General features: G+C 41.0%; 1 protein-coding gene across 7 annotated transcripts in view; it reads right to left on the reverse strand.

Moving 5' to 3' along the window:
* The window catches only part of LOC131444765 (doublecortin domain-containing protein 2C), a 303,607-nt gene that overhangs the window by 254,662 nt on the left and 21,502 nt on the right, over positions 1-27,443 (reverse strand). Inside the window, exon 10 of one of the 7 annotated variants that reach the window (XM_058615395.1) lies at positions 17,925-18,035. The exons of 5 other annotated variants lie outside the window; for them this stretch is intronic. In XM_058615395.1, the coding sequence (XP_058471378.1) occupies positions 18,021-18,035 (15 nt within the window). In that variant the 3' untranslated portion in view covers positions 17,925-18,020. Of the gene's footprint in view, positions 1-17,924; positions 18,036-24,574; positions 25,094-27,443 lie in introns of those variants that run through there. One more of the 7 variants, XM_058615389.1, reaches the window with a different exon arrangement.

The following is a 27,443-nucleotide window of genomic DNA, read 5'->3' on the forward strand; positions in this document are numbered from 1 at the left end:
ATTCAACAGATGATATGTTGCTTTAATATTCATAGAAATGAACTTTATATTAGAGAACACATTTTTATGGGGCGTAGACTGGAGGCCACTGATTAAATTTCATTGTTTGATCACTATGCAGAGACATTATGGGGTATTCCGAGGACCAGCCTTTAGCAAACATTAACGGGCAGTCTCCAAGGCCATGCCACCTATGCTGGGCACATTACAAGTTCACGATACTTGGATGCATTTTCAAAAAAAAGAAGAAGAAGACAAAATGGAAAATGCATGAATAAATATGGGAGGTCTGTGAGAAATGTGTAAGTCACAGCATGTCTCACAATGCACTGATACATATTCATGTATTTACAGGCACAGATATCACCTAAGGCAATCGTGTTTCTGTAAATATGAATAAATCAGATCGGTCCCCGTAGTGCCGTTTCTGTACTTTTATATGCCACAGTGGCTCTTGTGTTGTTCTGTTTTATTTTTGTTTGTTGTGTTTACATAAGAGTGCTAAAGAGTTAATTGAGTTTAAACTAAAAAAACAAACAAACACAAGCTCCATTACACAACTTTCAGGAGAGGCCCTTCAGTTACTGGCTGATATGCAAATGCCCGGCCCCTCCAAAAAAAACTTGCACACTCAAATAATGTTTCACCAACATCTTGTATTTATGATGGAAGAGTTGGACTGCATTAAGTAGATTCTCAGTGGGGTTAAAGTCTGGACTCAACACGGACTGTATAAAGAACTACATTTGAAGGGAAGTCTATGAGAAAGTCTAATTCTCCCTTGATTTATAAGATCAGTAAACATTTTCCCAAGGAGTTAATGGTCTCAATCGCAAGTTCCAGGTCTTCTTCAATAGAACATGACGCCAATATTGTGACAACTAACATCGTCCAATAGGTGAATGGTTGCATCTGTACCTTTCTGATAGTATAGTGTCTGCACCAGAAAAAAAAAAAATCACACAGGCTCAAGGCTTCAAAAAGGTCATTAATTTTCGAAACCAGGAGACTAGATCAAGTCTACATGTGTGATGCTCTCTGTAGCATCATTAAAATAGTCAGCTGACTTCATTTTTGGGAACATTGCTGAACCGAAACTTGTGCATTAGGCAGCATGCAAATGATGTGAAATATTATGCGAGTATGTGACCTTTTGTCAGTGCTTGCATTGGGACCATTTATCCATCACTGTCTTGCTAAAACACACACACACACGCACGCACACCTTCTGGTCAGAGAGCTGAAGAAAGGTGTCCCTGCTGTGCCTCGTTAAAGAGATGGCATTCTCCGAGGTTGCGAAGGTTGCCAGAGTTCATGTCTACTTTTAAAAAGGGACGTGAAACTCTACTCACGGTGTCCTAACTGTTACATAATTGGATTAGGCCTCAAAGAGAGGCCCCCTTTTTTTCATCCGCAGCTTTTGTCCATTCGCCACAGCACTGAATGGAGCTTAGAGGGCTCCAGACACTGTGGACGACAGGCTATGGATTAGGTGAGGTTATCCCGACCAATTAAGACGAGGCCAGGTGTCAAGCTGATAGCGGGAAAATTGAGACCTCAGTCGACATGTGTCTAATTTCCCACTCTCTGCCCTGTAACTACTCATTTGCCTGTCCGCCACACACTGCTTCCATCTTTCCCCTCCCCTTTTTTTTTTACCCTCCCTTTCCTCTGGTGCAAAGGTAACCGGAGATGCCTTTCCTTGACCCCTCTCTTCCGTGGAGAGCTAATCAGACCCACCTGGAGCTCCCCAGTGCTCTGTTAGATGCTGGCTCAGCTAGCAACAGCTGATCCAAGAGGGAGTCCCTGGGGCAAACGCTGTGGGGCCTGGCATCGGATACACACCGACACAGGATCAGTCGGGGAGATTTTCCGACTTATGGTTCATTACACCTTGAGCCCAATCACCACAAAGCCACGTTAAGGAAGGAGTGAAAGTGTGTGTCCATGTGCACCTGGATAAACGGCTGTACCTTTTTGCATGTTAACAACATACATGTTCAAATAAAGTGCTATTATTAGCAGAATGAAGAAATTAGCGACCTCTAATGCAACCCTCATTTTTTCCAGGCTTCTCCAAGAACATTAAACTGCCCATTTTCATTCTAAATGATCAGCCGTGAATAAAACTATAACGATGTATATGTGAAAAATGCACACACACACATGTATTTTTCATTTGTTACAGAAGCTCAACCCCCAAAAATGAACATGCATAACTAGCCGATATGTTCGCTAACAGGTTTGTCAACGACTTAAAAAGGCGATAAGAGGCTGTGTCGGTGTAGTTTTTACAGCCCGTTTCCTTTGCTTTGCTCTGCTCTATGTGTGCATATGTTCCATAGTGAACATTTGGCACTTCCACAAAACACAACACACAAAAGATGTATGAATTCAAGAGACTGATTTGTATAAACAGCGTGTTTGCATGCGAGTGTATGTACACAGTTTTGCCACAAAGGCAAAGCCACAGGCTCGCTAACATCACAGTCAAACCAACGTCTCACGCGAACAACCTCGTATTCCATAATACGTAAAATAACCCTGATTCCCTTAACTATTTATCAAAAAAATGCAATAATAACAAAGGCTTTTTTCCTCCCATATTATTTGGAGCTTTATATTATTCTAATATAGCTGGAGGCCAAGTGAAATGGAAGCAGGAACATGTAGAACCAGTCCATTATGCATTGTTAAACGTTGATCTATGGTTTAATATTTGCGTCCCAACAGCAACGGCGATGCGATATGACAAAGGGCCATAATGTATGTCGACGTGTGGGTGATTATTTAAATAAGCTGTGACAATAAATTTGGTTTCACGTGACATGGAATAGGAGCCTCGCGGAGGGAATGTGCAGAGAAAGTTTGCCGCTGAGGTCGTCAGAGGTCAAGAGTGACAGATAATAGAGCTCTCTGTTATTCCAACACTGGGCTCCAGAAGAAACATCCAGTATAATATGACAGAAAGTGAGCTGTTCCACTGATTTAACATTTTTGAAAACATGTTACAGCACGCCATCTTGGATATGACTATAGTAAAATATTTCTAAGCCTATGGAGTTGTTGAAACCATCCATCCATCTTCTATCGCTTTATCCTCCACATGTGACAATCTCAGCAAACAAAGGGTGAGGTACACCCTGGACAGTCCGTCAGTCCATCACAGGGCCACATAGAGACAAACAGCCATTCACACCTATGGTCAATTTAGAGCAGGGGTTTCCAACCATTTGTCTTCTGAGAGCTACTTTGACAAAATGAAAATGGCAGAGAGCTACGCTGAATACGCTTGTTTTGCCTGAACATTTACAAAATGTTGGGTGTCCACAACTCACGCAACAAAAACGGTTTCTAATTCCATGTGCATTTTGTACTTCTGAACGCATTCCTTCCTAGTATACTTGTAACTATTTAATTAAAATATTAATGCTGTCAAAACAGAACAATGCATTTACAAATACATCGACATTTACATTGACTTATTCACTTTTCATTTTTTCTATTATCTGCCCACACATGTCACTGTGTCACTTCACAAGAGTATCCACATCTGTATGTTTGATGTATACTGGGTATTTCCTTTTAGTGCGATGACTGGCACTGCTAACTAATTGGCAAATAATCATTGAGTGTTAGAAGGGTTGGGACACCTCTGAGATTGATTGAGTGTCCAATTTACTTAATCCCCAAATGTGCATGTTTTTGGACTGTGGGAGGAAGCTGGAGAACCCGGAGAGAAACCCATGCACACACGAGGAGAACATGCATCCCGGGTCTTCCGCTTCTGCGAAGCTAACCACTACACCAACAGTGGACAACCCGTTGTTGAAACCACTAAGGCTTATCATACATATTTTAATCCCCACAGCTGTCCTACAATTCCCCACAACTCGTTTATCCCCCCCCAAGTATGGAAATGTCTTGTAAATAGTTAAAGAAAAAATACCAAATCAACAGCAGATTGTTGCTGGAAGTTTCAAAAGTGGCTGTTCTGCCGGAGCAGTTGGCATCCGTGAGGGACGCGCTCATTTCACTTCAGCTGCGCATGCAAAATTATTCTTTTGACGGAGACACAGTAAGTTGCAAAGCATCAGCTAGAACCTACATAAAAGCCCCTTGCCAAACACCAACTGTTATGAAAGGCAGTGTACAGTGAGCCTACTGGCATCCACAGCAATTAGAGGAGCGGGGTTAGTGAAGACACTGCCTGTCCCAGACTTGCACGCCCGCTCCCACACCTGTTCCTGTTCCTGATCCAAACCAAAGAGAGAGAGAGAGAGAGAGAGATGGTTACTTTGTCACTGTGCCATCTTAGCCTAGCGTCATCTAATGAGATTAGATGATTTACTAATGAGCTCCACTGTGTGAAGAGTCAACTGTGAAGTGAAGGTCAGAAATTTCATTTGCTCGATTGTGCTGCTGGACTTCAGGACTCATTAACTAATAACAAACAAGTGATTTAAAGGAGCAAGCTATGGTATTTTTGTCCCCCCCCCGCACTTTTCTCCGTTTTAATGAGTGCTTTAAGTATGAAAGTAAAGGGGAAAAAACAGTGAGCAGTTTCTACTTTGTGAATTTAATTGATTTCAGAAGGCTCCAGTTTAACGTCGCATGTTTCAAACTTTTCCATCGCTGCGTAAAAACAAGTCACTCAATGGGATCTGGGCAGGGAAAAATGTACACGTAATGTATATGTTGTACAGATTCAGATCAAATCACAGATGTAAGCACATTGTATTCATTATAGGAGAGGGTACTCTATTCACAAGGTTTTCCAGGAACTTTCTTTTTCTGTTTTTTTCCATGTGCTGTTTATACCAGATTCTGCAGCCGTGACGTAGCGAGGAGCATTTTTCACCGGCACCTTTAATAATGTGCTGACATGAAGTCATACATGTTTAACCAGGTAATAGAAGGCTGTAAAATAATGATGCATATTCGTTTTTAAGACAAGGTATTAATCTCCCGCATCCTTTTTACCCCCTTTTTCTCTGGCACTTCATTCAGCGAGGGTTAAAAGAGATTGACCTCCCTTCAAATAAAATTAATTGTTTTTTTTTTTTTTTGGTATTGTTTGCCACAGAGAAAATGCTGCAGTGCTGGGGGAAATGTTCGCCCGCGTGTCAGCACTTCCTGTTATTGGCACATAACTGAATGTTTGCATTTTTTTATACATATATATTCCGCAAGGATTTCTTATTGCGTGTAACACACGGTTAACGGCGATAAAATAATTTCCATTCCCGGCATTATCAGGAAGATGTAATCAATGTGCAATTTGCTTAAGTGCACAAAACTATCATTCCGGTTTGCGCTGCATATTTGCCCAAGAAATATTGCATGCCTGAGAGTATTAACACAAAGAAGGGACGCCGTGAATCTTTGCGTCAGACCTGAGAGATCCTTGTCACCGCTGCGTCCTGTAATCTCTTTAATACTGTTTATGTTCGTCCAAATTGAACATGTGGTGCAGAATGACTAATGTCAGCATCATAATTTAGTCCTAACACACTCTGTACCCTATAGGGGCCATATATGGATGGAATAGTGATCCATTCACCCTCACCTTTAAAAGCCCTGATGTCAAACCCAAACCTTCCTTTAGATAACACAATAAAGACCCAGTGTGACCACCTATAAGCGTGAGCGCATGTTCAGAGTCGCTTCCTGACCAACGAGCCGGAGGAGAAAGAAAAAGAGAGAGCACTCGAGGTGACGACTTCTCCACTCACTTAGGGAACTTTGACTCATGAGGTGCACTGCATTTAGCCAAGCTAATGCAAGCGACGGCTGTGCCATTAACCTCGGGAAGAGAGGCAGGCCGAGGCAGTATGATGCATTCAGATTGGCACGGGACAATATTTCACCATGACAAGCATTACCAATGAATAATTAAGTGTTTCATATAATGATCTCGGGAGAGAAAGAAAGAGGGAGAGAGAAAAGAAAGTAAGAGAGAGACAGAGTGAGGAGGAAAATGGTAATTCCACAATTCATTGCCCTTAAAACCTATCAGGCATTATTGCCCAGCAGCATTGCATGGGGGAGACAGTTTTTGTTGAAACAAATAGGTTTTTGATGGCTCCGCCAGAGTACTAACGGTTATTAGGTTTGCGAAGTCTTTCATGATGGAAGTGGTATCCTGCCGAGCGGAGATCATGAAATTTTAAGTGGAGACTTTACAGCAAGAAAGACTGCGGGACAGTGAGGCCGTCTGGGCCATGCCTCGGGACACATGTGTTTTGGTAAAGCACGACGCTCGTCTAATGTCACTGCAGATGAATAGTTAACAAGCTGCAGAGGGTTGGGTTTTGTTGGATCTGCAGCCCGGCTCAGGAAAGTAGCTTTTTTTTCTTCTTTTTTTTAAAAAACAAAAAAAAAGATTTGAGGTTTAGAGATATGGAATTCAGAGGAGGTCAAATCTTACTCCAACAAACCTATATCAAGTTGTGCAATGAAGTGCTCTTAACAACACAGTGTATCGAATATGATATGTTTGCATAAGCACTTTGCAAATCCAACGGTTCCTGAAAGCTGAGAAGTTGCAAGGCAAAACCAACATGTAGTTATTACGGCAATTTCATTTTCACTGTTGCAGGAAGTCGGCGAATCAGCGTATTTGTCATTAGATAGGAGGGAGTTGGCAAAACGCCTGTACATAGTTTCCATTTTTTTACGTTTTTTGGAACATTGAGACCAAAAAAGACTCAAACTAATGTTGTCTTAAATATGCTTTATACTGTTTAGCAAAATCTGGTGTTCACGTACAACTACAGCGTTTTCTTTTCTAAATGAAGCCTTATTCTTTTTAAATTGTTAATACACTATTTTAACATGCAGTAAATTGTAAATAACTGCCAGATATTGAAAGTTATTCTGGAAAAATGTTGTTTTATAGTTAAAATAAGCAAAAACAAAAAGGGTTTATAGCACATGATGTAGATTTAGATAACGATGCCCCATTTAGGGAAAATAGGCAATAAATCATTGTGTTACACTGTTCAAATTTGACACACAAAAAAACTTTGCATTGTTCTTCATTTTAAATTGTCACTACACTCTTTTTGTAAATAACTACCAGATATTCAAAGTTGTTCTGGAAAAATGTTCACAGGACATTTTCTGGACCTTTTATGGTTAAAATAAGCAAAAGAAAAAAAATTAATATATGAGGTTAAAGGGTTAAAAGAGAGCCAAAGGTTGGCTGATGTGAAGCAACAATGAATCAGGCAATGTTGTATGACTTTAATTTATCCAATGGCTCTAAACAGGGCTGGGAAATAATTCAATAATAAACATACATATATAAAGTTTTGCCACAGATGTTTTGCAGTTTTACAAGAGCTTGTTGTTTTCTGTCCATAGAAATGAACTTTTATGAACATATTAACATATCAGAGCCGTGTCAAGCTTTGTGCCAATATCAATCAGACTCATTAATGGTTCATATAGTTATATATCCCTACATCGTGACTTTCTGTAAAGATTTAATACTTTTAACAGATGACGCACTGTAAATAGTCATACTCTTATATGTTAATGTGGTTGGATTGCTGCATGCCATATGTTGGGGGTGATGCTATGATGTGATGTGATGTGTACGACATGCACTGATGATTTTACACAAACTACAGTCCTAATGTATATATACATATATTTGAATTATCTGGTAATATCTTTATAATATACCCTTACCAAAACTAGATGTATTTTGGGTAATCTCCTGAGAGTCAGGGATTTTAAATTATAAATAAGGACACGTGTATTAATATTTGATTTATAGCACTACAATAAGAGAATGCTGCTCAGTGGTTCGCATACTAAATCTTTTCCAGACATCTGTGCTTTTGGGCCAATTAGAGCAGATGCATCGAGTCCATCTTGGAGATTCCAGTGTTTATCAGACATAAGGCTCACATTTGTGATCATATCATAGTTCAAATTGAAGTTTTTACATAAAGACATTTAAATATACTCACATCCCAGTATCGTTTATTGTGGCTTATTTTACACTTAAAGAATAAACCTGTCCAAGAGACACTGTTAACCCTTTAACACCTAAGCCTCAACATATCCATCTTGACTTGTTTTTGCTTATTTTAACCATATAAGGGCCAGATAAGTGTTTGTGAATAAGTGTTTTTGCCCATTTTTTCAGAATAACTGTCAGTATCTGGCAGTTATTTACAATTCACTGCATGTTAAAATAGTGTATTATCAAGTTCAAATGAAAAAAATACTGCAGTTTTACAAGCACGCCAGATTTTGCGTGTTAAATTTGAAATATGAGCAGTAAAAAACATATTAAAAATAACATTTGTTTGAGTCTTTTTTGTCTCAATGTCCAAAAACAGGCAAAAAAAAATGCAAACTATGTACAGGCGTTTTTCCATCTCTCTCCTCTCTGGCGACAAAGATGCTGATTCACCGGCTTCCTGCAACATCGTGAGTGAAATGACCGTAATAACCACATGCTGGCTTTGACGTGCAACTTCTCAGCTTTCAGAAACCGTTGGAATGTTTCCGATAGCACCAACCGTTGCGTAATTACGGTAACGCAAAATGCATATGCTTAAAGTACCTATACTGGCATTTGCTATTTATTACCTACTGTATATACTCAATATACACACTTTTCTTCTTCATTAAATGAGCAAACTGTTAGATAGTCATTTTATATTCTACACAAAGTATCACCTTGGCTTTAAAAACAACCTCACCTATAGTTGTTGCTGCAAAAAATAATATATACATACATATATATACACACACACAAATGGGCTAATGCATCCCGAGTGCAGCCGTGTTGTATTTGCAACATGCACCCACTGACTCCACTATTTTTTCCCTCTACCTCTAATGAAAACAAATACTACTAAGTGGCAAAACTTCTCAATCAATGTTGTCCTCTAAAAGTGAGCCAAGGACTGCATTCGCACATTAGCATGATTCACAGTCCACCCACGCCTCCCAAACACAGTCTTACATGTCTCCAAATGCCCAACCGAGAGCTAATTTCGCTCCTCACACTGGCGACCTTTGGCATCATATATATGTAGTGCTTGTTGCCCGCATGACAGATTCCCATGCATATTCATACCTACATATGGCCCGTCAGAATGAAGCCTGTCTACTTTGCTGCAGACTCTGTAGAGCGCATGAGGCAATTTATTACTGGGTGTTCTCAATTGGGTCCAGTTGAACCCTGAGGATTTGCCTCTGCGTGTGTGTGCGTGAGTGAGAGAGAGTGGGTAAGGGGCTGTAATGGTTGTGCTGTACGCATGTGGAAAAAGGGGGTGCATCTCGTTGTGTTTTGCTTGAAATAGAGGGGTGAAAGTGACGGCGATGATGGGGAAATATGTGTGTGTAAATGATGGGGGTGGTATACGTCTGTGTTTATGCATGTGCTCGTGTCTCTGAGCAGTGTGTGGGAGTGTGTGTACGTGCATGTGTGTATGTGTGTGTTGTGGCACACGCTCACAGGCTTCTCTTGTTTGTGAGGTGAGAAGAGAGAGAAGAAAAGTGGAGTCCCTCAGCATGCCTCTACCTCCTCTTGCTCCATCTGCCCATTTCGCTCAGTTCTCCATAAATTAAAAACGCTCTACATCTGCTTTGGGGTACGTTGTTAGTTGTGTGCATTCGGTGGTTCCTCTGTTTATGAAAAATTAAACACTTTTTTTCTGCAGTCGATTATTCCCCCACTCCCAAAGCCCCTCTGCAGAAAACAAGACATGGGGCCCCGTGCTTCGCCCCGACATGCTAAGAAGACGACCGATCTCAGAGAGAAAAAAAAAAAAGTAATAAACATCTGTTCATAGTGATGAGAAAAACCTGGAGATGTCATTCAGAAGTGGTGTGATGATCTGTTTCGACAGCACTTTATAAAACACTCTAAATTGACCATAGGAGTGAGTGTGAGAGTGAATGGTTGTTTGTCTCTATCTGTGTGTGGCCCTGCGATGGACTGGCGAACTGTCCAGGGTGTACCCCGCCTATCGCCCGATGTAGCTGAGATTGGCACAGCACCCCCCGCGACCCTCTGGCAGAGGATAAAGCGGTAGATGATGACTGACTGACATTAATGCTGAGTTCGATTCCTTGTAGTGGAAAACCAACATAAACCGTGCTGTGCCGTGCCGTGCCGTGGAGGGACCATAGTAAAAAAGGGCCATACGTGGGCTACATGTATTGGTAAATTTCACTAACAAGCAAAATAATTCTCCTAATAATACAATATAAAAAGGAAGGTGTGTACAAAACACTGTTGAAATGAAACAACTTTCACCCCTTCTTCACGTAAATTATACAGTCCCCGTGTGCTGCAAAATTGCTGCAAAAGTGTCCACTTGTCTCCTACTGACGAGAGGACTGGCCGGGTAAAATATGCTTTCTGGTACAGCGATGTGTACTGTAGCAGCAGATGAATAGACATTTTAAGGTGCCGTGTAGCTAATTGGGACAAAGGGGACCGCAGGATGCCCCTCGGAGCAGCCAGACTTGAGTGGAATAATGAGTATAATCAGAGGTTGTGGTCATAATGTTGCCCTATACAGAACACCTAGGCCACTGGGGAGGACCAGTGTTTGTCTTTGACATTAACATGCAGGGCTCCGGGGCAGTCATACTTGGCCACGGTTTGGTAACTGTGAGCCTTGTAGCAGAACAGGTGTTGCAGGCCGACGAGGCCATCAATCTCTCGCACGCCTGTCTCTGTAGGATTCAGGGTTAATTATCATCAAATAAGCCATTAAGGAGAAGGATGGACGTGCAGGAAATGAGAGGGTGCTAACCTTGGCTGGAGAGGGACAGCTGGGGTGGCTGAGTGAGGTTAACTTGGTTTTGATTGCGTTGCTAAGGTACTGAACTCTAACTTGATCATGTGTTCATCTAAGTAAAGTAAGTAAAAAATAATGTATTATTAGGGAGAAGATGATATTTAGTCTGTTTACTCAATATTTTATTAACAGTTTGTGTAAAATAATGGATTATCTAGTCATTAAAAAAACAGAAGTCACTGGATCATCATCATCAAATCAAATGTTATTTTAAATGTTTTAAACACTTAAAATTTCAAATTTCATGTACAACTACAGTGTTTTTCTTCAATTTAAATAGTTAATACATTATTTTAACATGCAGTAAATTGTAAATAACTGCCAGATATTGAAAGTTATTCTGGTAAAATGGGCAAAAACACACAAAAAAAAGTCCAGACTTTGAGGGATAGGTTTTAAAGGGTTAATTGTGTATACAGTTAATATACAAAACTAGATACTGTACATACTGAGGTAAATTTGAGAAATGTAATTTTGACATATTACCAATTAACATGGACTTAAAACAATACTTTTATTCAGTGTTGAGTCAAAAATATTGATCATATTCCAGGAAATTTTAGGAACAATCCTAAGAATCAGTATTCACGATAAAAATGGGATCCTTTTTTCCCAATCCACAATTATAACAATAACTATATAATCCAAATGCACTACACAATAATACATGTAGGGGTGTTATGGCTCACATATGTGTGCCGGTCAATACAGGACACTCTAAACATCAACTTTACCCAGTGGCACCATATATCATGGATTTTGTTCTCCTTCCTAAATATACTTGCGATTTCACCTCAACTCAATGCTGACTGGTGTGTTTAGAGTGTCAATCAATCACCGTTGCTTCACTGTTGTCAAGGCTGTTGCTAGCCAATAAGTCAGAACAATGGCATTGGCAACTCTTCCTTACATGACCTATAAGCAAAGAGATATGGCTTGCACTCCTCCCCAAGGTAAGCGGCAACATTAAAATGGCATCCGTTGTATTGAAAGGTACGCTCAGTATGTGAGCCGAGCACTAAAGCAATAGATGAAAAAAGCTGTCGTGCATACAAGCATACCTGTGCGGGAGTGTGTGTGCTACATTTAGGGAGGAAGTTGTTTTAGTGTGTGAAAATATGGTCAAGTGGCAGCTAATGGTTGCGAATATAAAATAACTAATCTTGATGTATGAGATGGTTTATACCAAAGAGTATTAGGGCCAAATGCAAAAAAATGAAAAACAAGGCAATCAGAGATAGCAGAAATCAGCCCATTCACGCAACAAGCCTCTGGCGGCCTCTGTTGGTCAAGTTGGCAAATGCAAGTGCGGAAGCACAGACAAACAAAAGAAAATTATATTTCACTCCCACTCCTTGGGGTGAAGTGATAAAACAGCATGAATTCTTGAGATTAAAGTCAGAATTCTGAGAAAAGTCAAAATTCTGAGATTACAGTCACAATTCTGAGTTTAAAGAAAAAGTCAGAGATTACAGTCACAATTCTGAGATTAAAGAAAAAGTCAGAGATTACAGTCACAAATCTGAGATTAAAGAAAAAATCAGAGATTACAGTCACAATGAGATTAAAGACAGAATTCTGAGAAAAAAAATCAGAATTCCGAGATTAAAAAAAATCAGAATTCAGGGATTAAAGTCAGAATTCTGTGGAAAAAAAAGTCAGAATTCTGAGAAAAAGGTCAGAATTCTGAGATTAAAGAAGTCAGAGATAACAGTTAGAATTCTGAGATTAAAGTCAGAGATTAAAGCCATAGGTTTATGTGTCGTGCAACACATTAAAATGTAATATTGTGTTAATGTGTGCTTAATAAACAGTTTGACAAGCTATTGGCAACACAGTTGCTTTTTTTGTCCAAGACTATGCTGATAATTAACTGCATAGTAATGTGTCCACAATGTTTAAGGTTAACACGAGGAACACGTGTTCAGGTAAAACGTAATGGACAGGAAGCATCAAAGGTTAGAGTCTACAATGGAATCATATAGATTCATACCTATATAAAACACCCTCGTAAAGTGCACCATTTTGTTTCCATGTGCACCTTTAGTCTCGAGGGTGTCCGTCTCATTGTGGATTACTTCATAATGCATAAACGAGAAAATGCCATTAGGGTTTCTTTTCATGCTCTTAACATATTAATTGGCATTACACCGTGTGTGGGGCTGGTACAGTAAATTGCGTCCTGTGAAGTCGCTGACACCTTGACCTATTGAAAGTTTTACAGTGTGCTTATACCTTCATTTATCTACTCAACGTGCCCATGAATATTTAAGGCTGGCAATTAAACCCCAGCTGACCCACGAGACGGAGCCCGGACAAGCGCCGTCACAGCGATCGCGCTCAAAAAATGCATCCCAAAAAATACACACACACACACACACACACACACACACACACACACACACACACCCATGCTCCCATGTCACACATTTACACAGACATACAAGTGCTGTCACAATGTCACACAGTCACAGTGACATGGCATGTGTGTGACGGGCCTGTCACAGCTCCGTCATGTTTATGGGCGGCATCGACTGATGTCGTTTGTGTTTTGAGTATGTAAATGTTTTGGGGCAGGGTCAAGGGTCAAAGTTAATGCATTTCAGTATCCTGCTTCACCTTGGTTTGGCGACGCAGACCAGAAATAATATGTCGAACACGGAACGGCGAAGGGGTATAATAGTGTATTGTGTAAAAAAAAAAGCGGGCGCTATACTGTGCGTTACCGCCGAATGAGTTCACAGTTATACGCGACACATTTGCAGGGTGTAAAAAATATCACATACAAATGGCTGAAATTAATGTTCTCATTGTAACGCATGTGATTAAAAAAGGAGTCACTCGTGATATGTGGGAGCAATTCCAAAATCAAGTGTGTTAGTGGTGGAAAAATTAACAATTCACAGTGAAATTGTTGTTTTGGCTCATTATTTAGATGCTTTAAGCCGTTACATCATTAAAATTAAAAACTATGCAATATTCAATGAGTCGTCCCTCGTAATTAACCGATTTAAGTGTTTGCAAAACACTAATAATGTATGGAGTTCAACCAAAGTATTTCTGATGTCAAACTCCAACACTACATTTAATGCGATGCCGTACTCTGTGGAAAAATATCCATTTATGAAGTCCTAAGGTATTAAGTATCGCCGTACGCTTGACTAATGTGACTGATTTGGGATATCTCTATAGAAAGCACTCGCGCTGTCGCATTGTTTTCGTCTCCAGCCTCGTATTAGTGCATCGGGTGATACAGGGTTCCCGGTGATGTAAATAATACAAGTCAGTGGCTTTTCACATAATGTGGGCTTCCTTACTCCCACACCCAGTGTGAACCGCAGTGTCTATAGGTCAGATTACTTTTTCATGCGGTATAAAATATAAATGAACCAAAGCTTTTTCTACCCCCCTAATCACTCTCTAATATTTTTTTATCACAGTGGCTGTGAGGAAGGCGAGGGAATGACTTCCCATTCTAATCATATTGTACATTCACCCTCAGGTTACTCCTTCCATTTTGCATAGGAGAAAAAAGAAAAGCCATTTCATATACTAAATGCTAAATGTATGTAAAAAAGTATTCACAAATACGAAGCCATCAATCAAAAACCTCTGCTCAAACTCTTTTGAAACTTTCACCGATGGACCGGTTGTGAACTTTATTACTTTAAACTACACCAAGGATCTAATCATGCAGCAATAAGAGTGCAAAAAAAAAAAATGTTTTCAACAAAATGCCCTGCATATAACTGTACCTATTCTTCCTCGGTTTAAGGTTAGACCCAAGTTTCCATTTGTGAAAAATATCTGGTTAGAGATCTATCATTACGGCAATCACTTCCCGCTGTTGTATTATTTCTTCTCTTCCGTCTAAAAGGCCCACAGACTGACCCAGGGCCAGTATTTCCAGATGTACTATTATTTTGCACATAATAGTGAGATGCAATCTCCACAGGCAATCTGCACCTACCTGTGATGTGTGTTTGCCATGGGAATAGAAATCAGACACCTGTTTTTTTTGTCGTCGCCCCCCCCCCTTTTCTTTCCTCTACAACAGCTACTAAGCATTCAGGCATATTAAAGCAGAGGAGTAAGATAACACGAGATTGAAAGGTATTGGGGACTAACATTAACGGTTCTCCTTGTTGCCTCCATCATCGCTGACATCTGTGACAGTAATCATACCTTTAAATGGAATGGCTGCGGTGACAGCTTTCTTTGGATTTATTATTTTCTCTAAATACTTTAGATATTATTTTGTCACTTCGCTGCAAACTGAAAAACAGGGGTCGGGGTCTTTCTTCTCGAGGCTTCTTTGAGTTGAGACACAGATTGTCATGAATATGTTTTTGTATTATATGTTAAATAAAATGAAAGGCAAGGATTGTATGGAATTTGATTTGTGTTGATATTTTCAAACAACACTATTTAAGAAGCAAGCAACACTTTATGAATTTGCGTAGGGCTGCAACTAACGATAGATAAAATGTATGAAAATGTTAAAAAAGTGTTTACCAAGCCTGGAAATCATGATGTTCTCAAATGTCTTTTCAGTTATGATTTTTTTTTTTGTCAAATAGAGCAAAGAAACCAGAATATATTCATATTTAAGAAGCTGAAAAAGCTGAAAGCTTGTAATAATTAACAACTCATAACAATAACTAAATTAACAACTCTATTAATTTAGTCCTTTTGTCTGCGCTCCCTCACTTGTTCTTTGCGCCATGGTTTTTTGTTTACGATTCTGACCATGGGTGGGCCTTAGGAAGCTGCCTGCTGATTGGCTGCTGAGTTTTGGAGCGACAGTAGTCACAGAAGCATTAGATACTTACGTAGCCAATCAGCAGCAAAAAACCACAACACAAATTCACAAATCAGGTAGTGTTAAGCACAAGTAAGGGAGTGTAAACAAAATTCTGATCATTGCAAACAAAATGCATTTTCAAACAAATTAAATCCAATATTTTTGAATGACTAAAAAGATATTAACTCAATATGCAATTTGTGTATTTTGACTTTGTGGTTCATTTTTGTTTGCTCAAATTCCATAGGATTGTAGCAATGACTAAGGTTTGTACGCCTGATCGTTTCCTGTGCTTTTAACGTTCACTTCTGCCTCTTTAAAGCCTCTTAAAGCAGCAGTGTGACAGGGAGTTTTCAGTCACCGGCAGTTTGGATTGCTCCGTTGTCTATACAAGTCCCCGGAGGTTTGTTTTTTTTGTTTGTTTTTCTTTTTTTTTTTCGAATGTGTGATTCCAGGTCCTCGGGGGAAATAACAGCAGTTGTGCAACGCCATATTGATGGGTGTGCTTTGCCCCGATGTTTTCACTGACAAATCAGGATCCACTGTCAAGACACGAGGAAGAAATTATGTCGCGGGGGTCACGGTATGAAAACTAAAAAACATGGATTATGTGACGAAAAATAGAAGAAAAACAGCTTTCAGCAGGAAGGGAAGGAAAGGAAAGCCAGTTTAACTCCACCAGCTTGAGGAAGTGCAATATCTGTTTGTTAAGCGAATAATTCTCTATTGTGTATTGATAATTCGACGTGCTGTATTGACATGAGGAATATTTTTGAGTCTGATAGTAGTTGTGCTGTATCTTCACTGCCTATATCACACATACAGTATATAACGCCGCTAATTCTTGTCGAGTGTCTTATGCAAATCCAATCGGCTCCCATCGCCGCGACTTCATTAGTCCGCAGTCGCATCCGTCCTGACCTACTTCTTGATCAGACTCCGGCTCAATACTCTTCATTAGCTGAGCCTTCTTTTCAGCGAATACTCAATCTTAACGTGAGCCGGGTCAAGCAGGACCACACAGCGGGGGATTGTGATTCTAATCATGGGGAGGAGGACAGCGTGCACCCATACTTGCTTAATTGGCTCATATAGCCGTGTTGAGCAGGTGCTGATAACATCCCACGTGGACGGGTTTTTCATAAGTGTGTGGGTCCTCCGCCGTCACGGTGTGTGTGTGTGTGGAAGGGAAGCAGAGAGGGCATGTAAATGGATTGTCTGCTTGAGATATCCTTTGAGTAATTTCACCCTGTATGTTTGAGGCTTTTTAGGGGCTTCATTTAGAGAACCCTTACACCCCTCCCCCCCTCCGCACATGCACTAATATATAAAAAACATTATTAATATTCACCAGAGATTATTAAGGAGAGCAGGAGAGAGCAATATCCAGATGGATGCCCCTTAAATTTGTCTTCAATTAGTCTCCACTAACTTACATCTTTCAGTTGAATTCTGATTAGCTGATCTGGCAATTTAGTCCAGGCTGGCTGGAGAGCACTTGTCCCCCCTCCTGAGTCCAACCTAGCCACTTTTGAGTATTGCAAACCTTTGATCAGTGGTCCCCATATCACCTATAAAAGCCAATGCCATAAAATTTGCATTCCCTCGTCTCCTTGTTCCACAGAACTTTCTCCCTCTTCTATATAAGAGCATAATGAAAAAGAGAAGAAAGAGAAAAGGGCCAGTGATCTACAAAAGTAAATCAAATGACAACAGCTTTCAGCTAATATACCTCACATGTCCCCAGTGTGATAATGAGCCTGTGGCCTGTTTCCCCCCCCCATCTCTGTAGCTAGATACTCCCCTCTTGTGGACAACCAGGACACCGAGATCCCTGGAACACTTACTGAGGTCAACATGTTCACTTTTCTCACCTTCTTGCATTTTTAAAGCAAAGGGAGGATTGGGAAATGTGTAGAACACAACATCACTTCATCGTCAGTGCAGGCTCTGTGCCTCCCCCCACCTCTTCACTCCTGTCTCGGTAAAAAGTGGATCACCAGAGGATCTTAGAAACCCTGCCCATTAACATATAGAGTCTTTATTTAAATCCCATTCACCCTTCCATCCGTTTAGAAGAATAATGCGAGCAGGTTGCAGCGATGGCATGGCGCGAGGCCCGGACTGAGCTTCAATTTGATCATTTTATCTGATTGTGGGGTAAACAGTATCATGATGGATAAGATCTCATTACAATAGGAAAGTGAGAGTTTAATTTCCTGTACATGTTCCATCTTTATTAATGTCAGAGGCAGCAGGTCGTCAATTGCATTACAGGTCATGGCATCCTGCTTGACACAAACGAGGCCAGGGAGCCAGCTGAAAGGGATTACATTTGGCACAATCCTCCGGCCAATCTCGCCTCGGATTTGGCATTACTATGGCACCTCACACTGTAAAAAAAAAACAAGATCTAGTGTAAAAATAGACTGCGAAACATTAAGTGTTATGCCATTTAATTACTCGGCATCTCTGTCGTCTCAGTATGCCTCCTCCTGATGTCTTCTTGAAATGGCTGCCAGAGTGGCAAGAGACCAGCTGGTGCAGAAACAGCAGAGACTTGTTGTCTGCGACGAGCGGAACTACAGAAGACGACAGTGACTATTCACACCCTGACACAACTCGTCCAGAGAAAGACGGACTGGGGGGAAAAAAAAACAACTTCAATAATAAAGCTGTCAACACTCCAATCTGAATACCCAGGAGCCACAACTGTCCCAACTCTCCTCCCATTGTGATAGTCATCATCATGGACACTCTCCTCAGAGACAGCATCTCATCTATCACTCAGTCTCTCCCTCTCACACACAAACACACACACACACACATCATCACATCATCTCCATTTGTCCCATTATATCCTTAACGTAGCCTAAAATACCTCTGCAGCCCGAGGAAGTGAAACCGAAGCCCACTGAGCAGTGCAAAAGTGCACGCCGCCAGCCGATTCATTAGCGGCGAAGACCGGTGCCTATGCCTGTTGCTGAAACTCCGAGGCAGCCTTGTTTGTTTGTTTCCCCCCCCCCCCACTGTAATCCTCGGCTAAGGTTTGATGTGCAGAGCAGAGCATTGGCCGTGTTACCCGCGGCCCTCTGGGAGTTTGCACATCATGGCATGTACCAGTAGACGAGAGGGAGAGGTAGTGAGAGAGGCACAGGAGACTCGCATCCCCTGCACCTGATCATTACCATGCTAAATTTATATTGATTGCTGTAGCTTAAGAGCTAAGCGTGAGTTATTCCCCCGGCGCGGGTTCCTGCGTAGGATCTGTGGTGGTGGGCTGCTGGTAATCCAGAGAAAAACCACAACATGTGCATTCTGTTTGGCCACAGATACAGCAGTGCACATTATACAGTGCCAGGGATCTTTTTTTTTGTAAACCTGAGACCACGGCTTCCAGCAGTGATTTTTAATGATGACTTGCACAGCTCTTGGATTTCACATTATATCCAACGAATAAGGGCTGGTACTGGAGGAGTGGACAGTGGGTGGGTATTCTCTCAGTATCTTCCAAGTTTCCGCTGCCCTTGCTCTGCTGGGTTAAGTTGTGTGTTTGTAGTGCATCTCGCAGGCAGCTTTCATTACACATATATGCATATGTGCTTGCCCTTGACATTACCATCAGCAGATTTGTGCTTCGAGGCCCAGAGGTAAAGGCAAAAAATACTGCTGAGGCTTCTGAGAGAGTGGCCTGTATAACAAAGTGTGTCCAAGGGCTAAATGTGCACCCAGAGTGGAGGGAAAGGAAGAGAAACAGCTCAGTAACTGAACCTAGCAGAGCACCCCTCAGGGGACAGCAGTAATTAAACAGTGATTAAATTAAGGGGCAATGCGGGCAAAACACTGGCTGATTGACAGTGCTGGCTCCTCTCTCTCTCTGTTATTCTCTCTCTGTGGGTTCAGCTCTGTCGTGGAGCATTGCTTTCTATTGACCTCCAATTACTCAGCCGCTCTGAATTCTTCAAGGTCCAATTTTCAAAAACTATTTTCTTAAGTGTGTTAAGAACATGGATCGCTGCACAGCTGTTTCTGAGAAGGCCGAGCTACACGACTGGAACACAGAAGTTGAGTAGAGGGGGGGACAGAAGAAAAGAAAGAAAGAAAAAAAAGATACTTAAAAGCATTGTGTCTTTGTTCGTGCAATGCTATCGGTGTTTACTTCAGATAAACTCACAAACTACAATCGCTCTTGCGTTGCCCTCCCTGAGTACGATCAGTCTTTACCACAGATAGACTCACAAAAGAACAATCGCAAGAAGCTGCCAGTGATTTAGAAACCACACTCATGCAGAATCCAAAAGTCTTCCGTTTTTTAGTCTGGCAGCTTTAGAGGTGCCTTATCTACTGCACTCCTGGGAGGTGGGATGCTATAAATTACCTTTGGTGACTCCTTAAACCCAAAGCAAATAGACAGAAAGAAGAGCTGACCAACAGCAATCAAACCCATAGAGGGTTTGTTTGTTTTTTTTACTCAGAATCTTCATTCAGACCACGGTCCTTCATTCAAAGAGCATTATTTGTTTATTTCACTTCAGATGTTTTAATGCTTTACCCCAAAACTATGCCCTCTTTCTTATACAGCACCTTCTTGCAAGGAAATTTGCTCAGCTCCTCCATGACAGCTCGTCTTCACTCAAATATACCCTCCTCCTCATCCTCCTCCTTTCACTTTTGCTTCTGTGTGCTTCCGAAATTCCTAAAAAGGGGGCGTGCATTTGCTTTACATTGTCTGCTTTACAATATTAACTTATTAAACCGTTTCAGCCTAAAACTTGCCATCTAATATCTTCCATGTCAAATAAGAATGGGAATCGGTATTGATATCGGTCCGATATTGGTCAAAATCACTGGATGGGGTATCGGACAGATAAAAATGTAAAATCCAATACAATCCTGTAAAAATGTAAATAAAAATCAGGGAAAGCATTTAAGCTAAGTCAGGTTTGGGCTGTTTATATCATCTTTTTACAATATTTGTTACACGGTTGGAGAATTATGTCTTTGAAATGACTTATCACAAATGTGTTGTTAACAGCTTCATACGTTCATAAATGGAATAATATCGGTATCGGTAGACACTCAAGTTTGTAATATCGGTATCGGTATCAGACACATCCCTAACGTCAAAGACTGCAAATGAGTATATGCCAAGTTTGTCATTTGGATCAGTCATATTGTGGCAAAGCCAGGGCAACTGCCCACTTACTATGACTGGCAACTCCACTCTGTCAAGTGTATAAATCAGGATTAATTCATCAGCGAACACGAGGTGAAAAAGTCATGGTCAGAGTCAGGCTAGCTGACCACATAATGAATACAAACATCGGAGTAGACTCCGAAAAAGCAGGCAAAAGGTATTTAATTGAAAAAAAACAAGTAAATGAATATATAGGAACAATAAATAGGTGGATAGGAAGTGGTGGGGTGTTACTAAATCTGAAAAAACATTCTCAAACTGAAAGACCATATGATTAAAATAAAAAAATAAAAAAATAAAAAATACATAAAACTAGATTCAACAAAGAAACACTGGAAACGCCTTTCTTCACATCTTAAATTCTCCCCGTGTTCCCGGCCTATCCCACATTCCACGACGCCCCAGGCCCTAAGCACCTTGTATAGATTTTTATAAACCACGTCTTGTGCGTATGAAAATCTGTTAAGTCTTCTGATAATGAAAAAAGTCCTCTTAGTGTGTAATACAAATGCAAGGCGCTGTATGGAGATGGATCGCGGGGCAGACAAAGAACACGGGGCCCCACTTCGGAGGATGAGTTCAAGATGACAAGTATTGATTAAGTGCTCAATGAGAACACGCCTTTGAAAGGCCAGCCACCACACAGCTCATGAAAGAATCATATAGCTCATACACAAGGCACTCAGCAAACATACAGGCATGAGCACACTCCAACTTGTCATACCGCAGGTCAAATAGATGACAACTCGTTTAGTTTTCTGTGGCTGAAAGTTATTAAAAAATGATATGAAACGTTACCAGTGGCGGACAGTAATGAATTACATTTACGTTACTGTAATTGAGTAGGTTTTTTGTGTCAATTAAATGTTCGTAAAATAAACTACTGTATTTTGCTACGTTTTAAACGTTTTAAATCACATCTGTTACTGAGTAAAAAAATGATGGCCTGCAATTTAAATTTAAAAAAATAAATAGAAAAACACCAGATACGAACGATGATGAGGACAGGTGAACAATGATGAGGACAGAGGGATGATGATGAGGACAGGTGAACGATAATGAGGACAGGGGAATGATGATGAGGACAGGTGAGCGATGAGGACAGGTGAATGATGATGAGGACAGGTGAACGATGATGAAGACAGGTGAACGATGACAAAGACAGGTGAACGATCAGGTGAAATGGCATTAATTAAGGTCCCTGTGTGAGTGAGAAAGTTAAAGAATTTGTGACCTTTGACCCATTTTGATAGTTCAATTCATGTGAGATTTGTGTCCCCTTGATCTTTTTGCACAACACAAGAACCCCAACCTTTTTTTAAAAAAGGTAACTAAGTAACTTTTACTCCGAGTAGATTTTAAACAAGCTACTTTTTTACTTTAACTTGAGTTAAACCAGTACTTTTACTTGTGCTTAAGTAAAATGTTAGAATATTTCAGCAGCCTTATTAGAATTAATCATATTTAGAATTTTTGTTAGGAAATATACATTTGGTTAACTACTGAAGGAAGCAGACATCAACAGGAGAGGAGATGAGAGTGTGTTTGAAAGACAGTTTGCCAGAATGCACTATTCTTTGGTTTTCAAGTATGAATTCCTCTGTTCCTGACACTGGTTTATGAGGGCAAAAAGGAAGGAGTGATGTTCGAAAAGATAACGTGAATTTCATTTCTTGGTGAAAGTGCAGATCTGGGAGACTTAGCCCTCTGGGGCATAAATTGTGTAGTCGACTCAGTTGTCAGAGTTTGTGATGATGTCGTGCAAAGGCGGCCATAATCGCAACCCAACTGCCAGCCCGACCCACCTCATCATCCTTGACATTTAGCACAGCGCTGTTTCTCTCTCACCCGCCCCCCCCTTTATCCCCTCAAAGTAAACAAATGTTTTAGCCCTGATTTGTTTCTATGTAACCACACGACATGAAGTGACACAACGCGTTTAAAAACTTTTGAGAGGAGTGGGAGTGGGAGACGGAGAATGGGGAGAGAAAAATGCAAGGAGGGACAGGAGAAGGCAAGCAAACAGAAAGGAAAGTGGTGAGAAGGGAAACAGAGGGAGGGCGAGTGAAAATCAGCAGGGGGAATGATTTGTTCAATCTGCCACCTAATATTGGGTATCTAAGACTAATCTCCAAGGAAACCTGTCAGGTCTTGGCAGAAAATGTTCTGCTGGAAACAAGGCAATAAATACCTCTTGAAGCCATCATAAATATGCAGCTTCTTGCCTGACATTCACCGCTCAGATTTGAGTCTGACCTCATTATCCTCCGTCTGTACTGGCAGGTTTGCATGCCAAGATACAGACAAGATCACTAAAAAAAACCTTGTGGGATATGCGGGCTCACCAAATCAGAAAAACATAGTGTGGGAGGAAAAGTGCTTAAATTGGACGGTTGGGTTTCAAATGCACTCAGACAGTAATTGTTCAATGAGGAGTAAGATTTTGAGTGGAAACCCAAACATTAAGTATGCATGGTTTCTATTTTTTTTTTTCTCCATTATGTATGGAACTATATGCGGGTTTAAGGTGGACGATATGAATAATCAAAGACGTATGGAAACATCTCTAATTCAATCAAATATGTTACAAAAGAGGATTTCACAGACCCCATCACCCAAATGTTTTCAATACACTCTTTGAGATTAAAGAATAGCACTAACAAAAGGCACATTTGACATGATTACCTCTTGACATTTCCCTCCATGAATGAAGGCAGGAGGAGATAAGGCAATCACAGCACTGACATAGTGTAAATATATAAATGAGTTCATTTATCCCGGTCCTCAGATAAAGACATAAGGGCACATAAACGCATGAATGGACATCGTCTCTCGGCAGCCGACGGGTCCCTGTCCGCTCGCCTTGCCTGTCTGTCTGTCTGTAAAAGGCTGACAGTACAGCAGCGTGCCCTTCATTATCACTGGGTAATGCTCATCACAACAGCCACGGCTTTTCTCCATAAAAACCCCCAAGTCTCACTCACAATGAGAAATAGGGTAGATAAGGTGCAGGAGACCATTTCTCTTGACATTCACGACAGCAAACTCATCAGTCATGCTGTCAAAGGCACTGGTCTCGGCTAGTTTGGGATATATGAGAAATAATGACGGGTCGAAAATAGCCGGTGAGGGCTTTGCTTTCTACCTTTGGTTTGGGAGTGTTGTGTATTGAGGCACGTGCCGCACAAAACCCCCATTTCTTTTGCCGGTGACCCTTGCACTGATTTTCGCATTAAATCTCACCATGTTTGGGTGTTTTGGGCCCGGGCCTGTTTGAATTGGCAGTGACATTTCTGCCTCACATGATGAAAGAGTACGGTCGCAATAGGTTTATTTACAAAGAGAGCACATCACCGGGAACATTAAAAAAAAAAAGAAAAAAAAGGGGGGGGATCCACCTTTGAATTGTATTCAAGCGAGGGTAAAGGCCGTCTGTGGCTTTTTTAATCCATCTTATGAATACCGCCTCGGACTAAAGGACATTATCATAGCCCTGTCCTCTCTTGGACCAATTCTGAAAAAGGGGACAACAACAAAACGGTAATAGCATGTGTCAAACACTCACATTTTCCCTTCAAACTAGTGACAGGCAGTGACAGATGCTCCCAGTGCAATTCTCTTTGTAAACATTCCGAGATGCACTATCATTCATGTACGAGCACTTATTGTGACATACCACAAGGTCTATAAACTTAATGTAAATTATTAAGCACAAAGTCATTTCAAAGTGGATTTCAAGACTGTTGCAAGGGCAACACGGCCGTATCGTATAGCACAACTGTGCAACTATAGATTATAGAAAGAAAGACTTTTAATAGGATCCCTATGGGATCATTATGTGGGGATGTCCTCCAGCACAGAATTATTAGTCAATTTCAGATTATCAAGTTTATTAATTACGATTCTTAATATATCTTATGACAGTGCCAGGAGCTATAGCCTAACCACCTAAAAGCTGCAAATGGTAATGCGCGACATACATTTATATTAAACATTAATGGAATGCCAGATTGTGGGTGTGCACGGCTTGAACCAAAATGAAGACACACCTGCTGAAATTGTTCAGAGTGCTTAACAACCAATGTGTTAAGTTTGGTTAAGGCCAATTTAGATTCCAGTGTGCGAATGAGACCTCTTGATGCTTGAGGGTACTTGGATGTGTGTGGAAATTAAGCCACGAGATTGTAGCTGAGGGGACGGCGGATTGACAGTGACATTAGCCCCTCGGCACCTCAGCGGTATCGCGGTATGGCTCTGTAAAATAGACAGACAGGAATAGCAAATTAAATTGTCTTAATAGCAGCGAGGGATGTACAGCCCAGCTAGGTTTTGAACTGCAGCACAGCACAAGTGCGCGATATAAAGGGGAGTGCTTTTAGTGGAATAAAATGAAGTGGCTTTGAAGTGTTTTGGTTAATGGTAACACTCGAACCGACGACATACAGACAGCACTGTACAAATTTGAAATGAAATGCCATCTGCACTCTTCTTAAAACAAGTTACCAGGTCACGCTCCCCCCCCCCAATGATTTGGACATTATTAATTTAATTATATGAATAACACGAACACTAAAGCACTTGGTGACTTTGTTGATGGTTTTCTGTGTTGTTGTTTTTCCCCTCTCGCAGGTTCAGTGACATCACACTGTTTTGCTACAAAGACCAACCATAATGTAGAGAAAGCCAAGTCGGCAAGTCTTTGCTCAGCCAACATGCATGCATGCACACACTTTTAACAGTAGGGAGGCACACACAGAGGGAGCAAGGCGTTTTTCAATGCATTTAGATGAGACCTTTAACAAAGGTCCCTAATGCAGATATCAATGAACCAAGGGACTGGGCTATCGGAGCGAAATTGGCTGACAGGGGGATGTCACCACGGTGCATGAAAAATGATGGATCCCATTTGTAAACTTCTCCTCGCCTCCACTGCCCCAGCTCACAGACACATACATGCACGTGTGTGCACTCTTCCCCCCACGTTCACACCATTGGTTCCTAAACAAGGAAGAAAACCTATGACTTTGTTGGCGAAAAAACAAGTGGTCTAGTAAAATTGGCACTTTACTGGTCATTTCATCCGAGTGTCAGGGGGACGACAACAAAGGACCTGTGAGATTTCCTGTGGAGACAGGATACATAAACATCATGGATTTTGTTTTTCATCTTCCTCCTTTCATTTTCCATACAATGCTCCCAGGACATTAGCCCACAAACAAAAAAACTGCAGCTTTCCAAATATTAGATTTTGAATCTGAATTGGATAAATTGACTGTTTCTTTCCACATGCTCCATTACTGGGGTTGATAAAAAAAAAAAAAAAAAAAGGCAAAGGCAACACCGAAATCAACCCAATTCAGTGACCCTGGACAGACTGCTGCACTGCAATGTGTTGTTATTGCACTGCTGGAATAAAACTGATTTTTATGCGCGAGTATACCAGGGTCCGCGCAATGCCTTTATGATTTATAAGCAAGCTTTTCTAGCAGCTTTCATAACACAAACAAGACAGGAAAGCTGTTAACTTAAAACTGTTAACTTAATACAATCTGTCATGCAACTGAGCTACTGATTATTAGTAGTCGCCGTGGCTTTATCAAGAGAATGTCCAGAAGGAAGGTTCCTGGAACCTGATTAACAGCGGACCCACTTCGTCTGAATCACGGATGAAATTCATTAAATATTTCCTGACATTGCACCTCTCATCACAAACAAGCAAATTGGTGCCTGAGTCCACAGCAGGTCTCCTTGATTATAACTGCTAGGGTGCGTTGTTGACCACAGTATCTGAGTGTTTGAGTGCTCTTAGAGGGCCTACAGGGGGATAAATCACTCCAACAGCAATTACACTTCCCCGAGTGCTTCCTACATACCTGTGACTCTACAGGAACTGCAGGCCTGAGGTCAAAGATTGTGAGGTTTATACACTGAACAAGATGAATGGCAGTAAAGCAGTGTATTTATGTGCCATCTCCTTGCCCATAAGAGTGCTAAGAGCTCAGTTATCTCAGAGTATCACCCTCTACCAAACCATCTCTGGTTCACATACACTTCCAAGGGTTAGAGCGCTATGTCTCTGCTTTACGATCAGGAGACTCCTCTGCTGTACCCGTTCATCGACTGAGCAATAAGGCCCTTGGGTGTGTAAGTTAATTCCGAATGCAGAATAGAACTAGCCAAGGATATAATATCTTGGTTGCAAGCCGGGCTGTCATAAATGAAAAGCTGTATCACTGTCACGGACACAACACACAGCAATAAGGAACTGCAGAGACAGCAGAGCATTAAAACATGAAGACATGGGGATATATATATGAACACTAATGAAAGAATATTTCATAACCATCAAGGGTTTAAAAAAAAAAAAAAAGGCCCACCACTCTGCCCAGCACCATCCATTAATCTGGATGTGGGGAATTTGCGTCTTGAAAAATGAACAAGGGAAATTAAGGCAGGCACAGTTTACCAGATCATGTTGCCATGATTTTTGAATAAAATGCAAAGCGACAGGCTAGTTATAAGGCGGCGACTAAAGCATGGACATGATTTAGACTTAATCCGTCATTATCCCGCCTTTGAAGTGACCTCGCCGCGTGCGTTCCCA

This window comes from Solea solea, chromosome 18, assembly GCF_958295425.1.
Source record: "Solea solea chromosome 18, fSolSol10.1, whole genome shotgun sequence".
NCBI classification, from domain to species: Eukaryota; Metazoa; Chordata; class Actinopteri; order Pleuronectiformes; family Soleidae; genus Solea; species Solea solea.